This window comes from Otolemur garnettii, unplaced genomic scaffold (genome assembly GCF_000181295.1).
Source record: "Otolemur garnettii isolate 467f Iridium unplaced genomic scaffold, OtoGar3 scaffold00003, whole genome shotgun sequence".
In the NCBI taxonomy this organism is placed as follows: domain Eukaryota; kingdom Metazoa; phylum Chordata; class Mammalia; order Primates; family Galagidae; genus Otolemur; species Otolemur garnettii.
In genome coordinates, this window is record NW_003852398.1 from 853,119 (window position 1) to 862,141 (window position 9,023).

At 44.5% G+C, this 9,023-nt stretch overlaps 1 protein-coding gene across 1 annotated transcript in view; it reads right to left on the reverse strand.

Annotated features, from left to right (window-relative positions):
• The window catches only part of FAF2 (Fas associated factor family member 2), an 84,015-nt gene extending 79,129 nt beyond the window's left edge, over positions 1-4,886 (reverse strand). Inside the window, exon 1 of the mRNA XM_003781911.3 lies at positions 4,723-4,886. Coding sequence (XP_003781959.1) covers positions 4,723-4,785 — 63 coding nt within the window. The 5' untranslated portion in view covers positions 4,786-4,886. The remainder of the gene's footprint in view (positions 1-4,722) is intronic.
• Between the last annotated feature and the right edge of the window lie 4,137 nt (positions 4,887-9,023).

Sequence of the window (9,023 nt, forward strand, 5' to 3'; positions counted from 1 at the left end):
CCACAACGCCCGGCTATTTTTTTTTTTTTTTTTGAGACAGAGCCTCAAGCTGTCGCCCTGGGTAGAGTGCTATGGCATCACAGCTCACAGCAATCCCTCCAACTCCTGGGCTCAAGCAATTCTCCTGCCTCTGCCCCCCAAGTAGCTGAGACTACAGGTGCCCACCACAATGCCCAGCTGTTTTTTGGTTGCAGCAGTCGTTGTTTGGTGGGCCGGGCTGTATTGGAACCCACCAGCTCATGTGTATGTGGCTGGCACCTTAGCTGCTTGAGATGAAGAGAAATAGCCTAGCCTATTTTTTTTTTTAATTGTTGTTGTTGTCATTGTTATTCAGCAGGCCAGGGCTGGGTTCAAACCTGCCAATCCTGGTGCATGTGGCCAGCGCCCTAACCACTGTTGAACTATGGGCATTGAGCCTATAACTTTTTTTTAAGTACACAAACAAAAAGCATCCTGTATTTTTTCCCCCTTAGATAATCACAGTCAAGACAAAGACAAAAGGAAGATCTTGAAAATGAGTTATATTCCATAGCCCAAAGTTTAGGCTTCCTGCAATTTAAGAGAAATGACAGTCAGACCTTCACATCCACTTAAAAGGAAAGAAACTTCCTACTCTTTTGCTAATAGTAAAGGGATGATTTCTTCCTCTGCTCACCATGCATAGCTCCTTCCGTTTCCTCTCTCTCTGTCCATGTCATCCCTTGCTAAGTGTTTAAGCACCAAGGCACTAGGGGAGTTTGAAATATTTGGAAACTTGGAGAAATAGATTCCATTAAGAATCTCCTTCCACCTGCATTAACTGTTTCTTTTTTTTTTTTTGAGACAGAGTCTCAAGCTGTTGCCTTGAGTAAGTGCCATAGCGTCATAGCTCATAGCAACCTCAAACTCTTGGTCTGAAGCAATTCTCTTGCCTCAACCTCTCAAGTAGCTGGGACTATAGGTGCCTGTCACAATGCCCAGCTAATTTTTTGGTTGTAGTGTCAGTGTTGTTTGGCAGGCCGGGGCTGAACCCACCAGCTCCTGTGTATGTGGCTGGTGCCCTAAACTGCTGAGCTACAAATGCCAAGCCTCTTTTTTATTTTTGTATTAACTCTTCTTGAAACCTATGTCCCAAAAACAACAACAACAAAAACCTATGTCCCTCCCCATTCTTTCCCATGTGAAACAATTTAAGTATACAATAGTTACTCAAATTCAACTGGTTCCAAAAGAAACAAGAGAAATGGAGAACCACAGAAAAAATCTTAGATGACATCAAATGGACTGAGAAACATAATAAATCTTGGAGAATTTCAATAAATCTCATGTCACCAAAAAAGTGAAACCGAGAAAATATTTTACTTTCACTAATTTCAATATAGAAACGCATTCAGAACCAGCTCCTAGCACTGTCCCCATACTCTGTCTTGACTCCTGTGGAGATCCCAAGCATAAACTCTGTATTGTTAATGAAACAAACCTGAAATCTAGTATTGTCACTCTGTAGTTGAAAAATCCTTTGATGGCTTACCACACTTACAGATTGAAGTTTAAGCCATTGTGCAATATTGAAAAGTCTCCAAAATCTGGCTCTAATTTACCTTTCTACTCTTATATTCCATTTCCAATTCTCTAAATCCATCACTATAGACACACTCCACACTTGTCCATCTCCATACCTTGTACAAGCTGTTCCCTCAGCTTTGAAGGTCCTATCCAACACCTGCTGAAATTCTATTCCTCCTTCAAAGTAGTAAATACAGTAATAAGAGCCCAGTCTCTAAGTCCAGATCCAGACCCACCAGAATTCTACTACTTAAGCGTTTAATGACTTGAGCAAATACATCAATAGATCTGCTTCCTTAACTGGAAAAAGGCATACCACCTATAGCACTTTATATGGCAACTGAAAAGGATTAAGCATAATAGTTAGAAATTACCTAACAGTGTGCCTAAGACATAGTAGAATACTTAATAAATGTTAATTGCTAAGCCATCCTTGTCCCTTACATCAATACTCCTACCTTTCCCTAAGCTGCCACAGCACTTTTTAAAATACATATTGCACTAAGAACACTAATATGTTGCAGGATACTCATTATTCATGTTATATACTTGGCTTCTCCATTAGGTTAGATAAGATAGTTATGGAAATGGATTTCTAAATCTCTACCACTTACTACTTGAGCAAGTAATATGACCTCTCTGAACCTGTTTCTTCTTTAATAAAATGAACAAGGATTAACTTTCTATAGTATTAAAAAGTTTTTATGAGTAAATCTATCGGCCTATAGTACAGTGGTTATGGCGCCGGCCACATACACTGAGGCTGGCAGGTTCAAACCTGGCCCAGGCAAGCTAAACAACAATGACAACTGCAATAAAAAACAGCCAGGCATTGTGGCAGGCGCCTGTAGTCCCAGCTACTTGGGAGGCTAAGCAAAGAGAATCGCTTAAGCCTAAGAGTTTGATGTTGCTATGAGCTGTGATGCCAAGGCACTCTACCAAGGGGTGACAGCTTGAGATTTTGCTGTAAAAACAAACAAACAGGCTCGGCACCTGTGGTTCAAGATGCTAAGGCGCCAGCCACATATACCTTAGCTGGAGGGTTCGAATCCAGCCTCGGCCCGCCAAACAACAATGATGGCTGCAACCAAAAAATAGCTGGGCATTATGGCAGGCGCCTGTAATCCCAGCTACTTGGGAGGTGGAGACAGGAGAATTGCTTAAGCCCAAGAGTTGGAGGCTGCTGTCAGCTATGATGCCACAGCACTCTACCCAGGGTGATAGCTTGAGGTTCTGTCTCATAAAAAAACAAAACAAAACAAAAAAAGAGTCAATCTATCTTAATCCCTGGCGTAATGCTCAACACCTGTGCTTAAATGGCAATGTAGATGATAAATCTGATTCAGCCAACTGCTTCTAAAACACATAAATGTAAAATATTTTTCCCTCAATCCAATTTCATAAAGCAATCTGAATACAACTTGAACCTGCTACCAATCTCCTGTAATATAGATATCTACTAAAAAAAAAATTCACCTCACAAATACTATAATTCATTCTCATGTTCTTCCAGTCAGAGAATAAGTACATTATGCTTTATAACCCACATCATTTTATTACACTTTAACATAGTGGCTTACTTCTGAAGAGTTTCTAGGACAGTGGTTCTCAACCTTCCTAATACTGCGAACCTTTACTACAGTCCAAAGGGGTTGCAACCCACAGGTTGAGAACCACTGTCCAAGGGGAAAAATAATCTGCCAAAGTTAAACAAGACTCTGAAATTGGTCCTCTACCAGTAAGTGAATTCTGAAATTCTAAATTCTCATTCTTTAATTCTAATTTGCTGTTATTAATTTCTCTATTAAAAATTCCAATCAAATATCCACAATAGTATTTTTTCATTTATACACTTTCAACCTTATTGCCCAACTTAAGACAGGTTATAAACACTTTGAAATTACAGTGAAAGCTAATCACGGAAATTACAAAAATGAGACAACATTTTCCCCCCAAAATAATCAGACTTCCTATCACAGCATTTGTATTCTACTCCTAGCTGACACTTATCTAACTGGTACAGCACACAAGTAAAAAACTTGGGAAAGGTTCTGTAAAGATGGATCTGACTTTAAATATGACACGCTACAAACACTGTAATACCCTCACATTAATCTAAAATTTAAAAAAAAGTGACAGACATTTCTTAAGCCTGACATCCTTCATTATCCTTCATCCATAAAATGAACAGTATGAAACTCTTAGGGTTGTGAGTATTGAATGAGATTATGTACGATAAGTCGCTTAGAAGAGTACTTAAAACATCTTAAATAGTAGATGGGATTCTACCTACCAGTGCTTGAGCACTAAGGTTCTTCAGGTATATTGTTAAATTAATGAATTTGGTACAGTTTACAAATCCTTCTGATAGAGATAGCTCATCTGATTGATCTCCAGGACATCCTCAAGGAGTAGATATTTTTAAGACATACATTTCAGAGATAAGGAAACTGGTAACAAATGCCAAGGTTACCCACCCTGGGTAACCAGATTCTCCAGCTCAGAGGTAAGTGATTAGTGTAGTGTTCTTAACACAACATCCTGCACAAACATAACATTCCTGCCAGTTACCATTCTCCTCAAGTACAGTCAATCACTGGAGTCTAGGAATAAACCCTGTCGGAAACCACCGATGGTAGCTATAACCGTGCATTGTTCCTCACGTGGTGTCCTCCCAAACCTCTAAGGCTGGGACCAAGACTGCCTGTAGGTGCCCCCTGCCCCACGCCAGAGCCCCCAACATGAGATGCGGCATTTAAGCTGCTTTCAGCAAATGTTTGTGGAAATGATACTAGAGATTTTCCACAAACTCAAACTGACGCCAGCTCAGCGGTGGGGATTAAGCATCTCCGGCAGATAAAGTCATGATCCGCCCAGTTACCGGGCTGGAAAGGATGGCTGAGGACTGACTCTGCTAAAGGAAATCGCGGAAGCTGATCCGTTGAGGGCAGAGGGACACAGAGGAGGTGAGTTAGACCGCAGCGATGGCTGGAAGACTAGGGAACCGACAGAAACTCGGAGGCCGGGGGAATCAAGGCAGTTGGCGTCTGGGGGGAGGGGGAATCACTCGCTGGTTTGACAAGGATCTAGGCCCAATCTGAGGAGAGTTCTGCGCTCCTAGAAGGGCCCACTCCCTATCCTGCGGCGGCATTTGCTGCACCGAGTATTCGCTGCTACCTGAAACTGCAGCAGCTTCTCTGTCTGCTCCTGGGTTAGATCCCGCTCCTCAGGCGCCGCCATTTTGCCGCCGCCTCTACGCTCCTGACCCGTCCGCACCGTCACCCGCCGGAACTGACATCAGCCTCAACCACATCCGGTCTGAAGGACCGCGGGCGCGCAACCGCGTCTGCGCGCTCTGGCCCGCTCCTCGCAGCCCGCCGTCAGAGGGCTCCACTCGCAAGCCCATTCCGAGCACTTCCGGAAACTGCCGACGGCTTGTCGGTACAATTTAGGCTTCGAACGGATTTGCCTGAGACCTAAGATTCAGGACTAGATCGCAGAGCCGACCGTATCCGGAAGTGCCTCGAGAAGCTCCCGATTGTCTCGAATAGCACTCGGCTTGTTTCGACTGTTCCCAGACTCTATTTTCCAGTAACCTCGGATATTCCCGAAAGTTTCTCCGGAAATTGTGGCCTTTCCGAAACATCGGCTGCTTGGTGTCGCTACGGGTCCAAAAGTTTCTGACCATTTCTCGAGAGGTTCCGAAAGTCCCAGAATCCTGGTGGGCCATTTCCAAAGCCTGCTGTCGAACTGAAAGCCGTGGGAAGGCTTTCATGCGTTTAAATTGACGTGTCAGGGTCGCTGGGTGGGCCGGGCTCCCGGCTTTCCGCAGAAGTTTCCATCCATCTGCTTGGACTGGAGCTGAGCCTGGGTCCCGCGTTTGCTCACCCCTGCCTCAGGCGTCTCATGTCTCTCTGCACTTAGTGCTGCGGTCCCTGCCCCTTGTCCCTGTGGCAGGCCGAAGAAAGATCCCTACGCTGGGATCAAGAGACCTAGGGTCGGATTGTAGATGCCACCTTGCAAAGTGCTGACATCTTTGGACAAACCGCTTAGGCTCTGTTTTGCCTTTGGTTAATGAAATATGCCAGCAACCTGCAAACGCCGCCTTTGCTCCTTCTGGGAGTCCATCCCTTAAGCTGTCTGTATGCCGTTTCCACTGTCTTACAACCACTCCTCAATGTCTGCCTTCCTCTGCATTTTCCTTGCCTTTTCTAGTCCACCAGTTACCTTAAAAAAAAAAAAAAAAGCGGCTAAGGTGCCAGCCACATACACCTGAGCTGGCAGGTTCCAATCCAGCCTGGGCCCGGTTGCAACCAAAAAATAGCCAGGCGTTGTGGCGAGAGCCTGTAGTCCCAGCTACTTGGGAGGTGGAGGCAGGAGAATCGCTTGAGTCCGGGAGTTGGAGGTTGCTGTGAGCTGTGATGTGAGCTCAAAAAAAAAAAAAAAAAAAAAAACCCAAAAATTAAGGACATAAATAAGCGACGAACCACTTTCCTTTAGAGCTCTCTTTTTTAATTGCCACATCTTTTTTTTTTTTTTTTGAGACAGAGCCTCAAGCTATTGCCCTGGGTAGAGTCCCGTAGCGTCACAGCTCACAGCAACTTTCAATTCCTGGGCTTAAGCTATTCTCTTGCCTCAGCCTCCCAAGTAGCTGGGACTACAGGCTCTCGCCACAACGCCCGGCTATTTTTCGCTTGTACTTGTCATTGTTTGGCAGGCCCGGGCTGGATTTGAACCCGCCCCCTCTATGTATGTGACTGGCACCTTAGCCGCTTGAGCTACAGGCGCTGAGCCAATTGCCACGTCTTTTCTTCTGCCATACGCCTCCTCTGTCCACTTTCCAGAAGGCCTTGGAGAGGCAAAGAGGTCTGGGTCTGGTACACACTGACTGGGTGACTCTCGGCAAGGCAGCCAACCTTTTAGGAGCCACTGTCCGGTGTAGTCCCATCTGTGAGCCCTCACCACTTCATAGGGTTGATCAAGTGAGACAGATGACGGGAAGGGCTTTGAAAACTGAAGTTCTGTATGTAAGGAATAGTGGTTTCAGCCTTTTAGCTGTAACCAATGACGTCCATGAAAATATTGCCAGGACTGCCCTTTATTTATTTATTTTTTCTTTTTTGAGACAGAATCTCACTTTGTCACCCTTGGTAGAGTGCAACCTCAAACTCTTGGGCTTAAGTGATTGCGCATTATTTTGCCCATTATTCTGCAGTCCCCCCCACCCCCCGCCCGCCCCCGCCAAGGCTGGGTTTGAACCCGCCACCTCCAGCATATGGGGCCAGCGCCCTACTCCTTTGAGCCACAGGTGCTGCCCAATTGCCCATTATTTTTAAAAGCACCTACAGGCCACGCCTGGGATCCGTTCCTGTAATCCTAGCACTCAGGGAGGCTGAGGATGGTGGATTGCTTGAGCTTATGAGAGGAGCTTGAGAAAAGTGAGACCCAGTCTCTACTATAAATATAAAAACTGAGCCAAGAGGATCACTTGAGCCTGAGTTGGCGGTTGCTGTGAGCTATGATGCCATGACACTCAACCCAGGGCGACTGTCTCAGACTTTGTTTCAAAAAAAAAAAGAGAGAGAGAGAGAGAGAGAGAACTGTAATTCAACTGTAATTACAAGTTACATTTCACCTCAGGAGCTGCCACCCTGCACTCTGACCTAGGCAAAACCCTTATGGTCTCTGTTTGCCATGGAGAAGCAGAATGTGGAAGAAACTTAAGCATTCTTAAGTTTAAGATGAAAAGTATGGAAAGCATCACCTATTATATAGGTTTGCTGTTTTCCTTTAAAAACAATTTAATGTCTGTTTGCCAGATGTGGATAATGATAATGGTAACTATATCGGACAGTGAAGTTTTAGGGTTTTTTTTTTTCTTCGAGACAGAATGCCTTAACCTAGCTCCCACAACCTCAAATTTCCTGGGTTCAAGTGAGACTTCTGCCTCAGCTTCCCCTGTCACAACACCCAGCTTTTTTTTTTTGTTTGCTTCTTTTTAGAGACAGGATCTCAGTCTTGCTCAAGCTGGTCTCAAAATCCTGAGCTCAAAGTATCCGACCGCCCTGGGGTCCCGGAGTGGTAGGACTATAGGTGTGAGCCACTGTGCCGGCACTGAATATCTTTTTAATAGATTTGTTAATTATATTCATCTATAGATTTTATTTTATTTTATTTTATTTATTTATTTTTTTGAGACAGAGCCTCACGCTTTCCCCCTGGGTAGAGTGCCATGGCATCACAGCTCACAGCAACCTCCAACTCCTGGGCTCAAGCCAGTCTCCTGCCTCAGCATCCCAAGTAGCTGGGACCACAGGCGCCTACCACAACACCCGGCTATTTTTTGGTTACAGCCGTCATTGTTGTTTTGGCGGGCCCAGGCTGGATTCGAACCCGCCACCTTAGGTGTATATGGCTGGCGCCTTAGTCACTTGAGCCACAGGCGCCAAGCCTCATCTATAGATTTTAGAAATTCATTCAACAAATGTTTCTTTAGTGCTTATTCTGAGCCCAGCTCTAAACCAGATGCTACTAAGATAAACAGGACACAGTTCTTGTCCTCTAAACACAGTTTAATGGAAAATTGGAGGGATTTCATCACTTCTTTAGAAGGATTTTTTGTGTATGTGTGTGATAGGTTTTTAAGTCCCAGTTTTCTACCTATGGCAATTGGGACTTGTGACTGAGAGCTATCTTAAAGAACCTAATGGATGAGTGTTTCTGTGATCTTAGTAGAGAGGTTTTGCTGATGCCTTGCCATTTTGTTCTTGATAAGTGACACATTCTGTCCTGCTGAGTCATGAAAATCCTAGAACAATTCCTGAATTTCTAAGTAGCTGGAACATAAGATGTTTTCTGTCAGTTAGGAACATGATGTCTTGATTGCTGAGTAAAGCAGACCATTAAAGATGCCAGCAACAGTTTTTGTTTTTGTTTTTGTTTTGGTCTCCTGCCCCATCAAATTATACATTATAGATTAAGTGGGGCCAATAGGAATTAAAGTGACTCAACTAGATTCACCCAAAGAGTAAGAGAAAGAATGAGAAAGGTAATACCTGTACCCAATAGTATATTATAGATTCTCAGGCATCTGATAAGAGTATTCAGACTGATGCAACAAGTTAGGTTTGGAGGCAAAGTTTTACTTTTGTTTTGTTTTTGAGACCGTCTCCGTTTGTTGTCCCTGGTAGAGTGATGTGACATCACAGCTCACAGCAACCTCAGACTCTTGCGCTCAAGTGATTCTCTTGCCTTAGCCTCCTGAGTAGCTGGGGCTACTAGCGCCCAACATAACACCTAGCTATTTTTAGAGATGGGGTCTCACTCTAGCTCATGCTAGTCTTGAACTCCTGAGCAATCCACCCACCTTGGCCTCCTACAGTGTGGAGATTACAGGCATGAGCCACTGCACCTGCCCCAAAGATTTACTTTAGAAAGTTGGGCAGGGCTCAGGGGCACAGGGTGGGACTCTGTCTCGA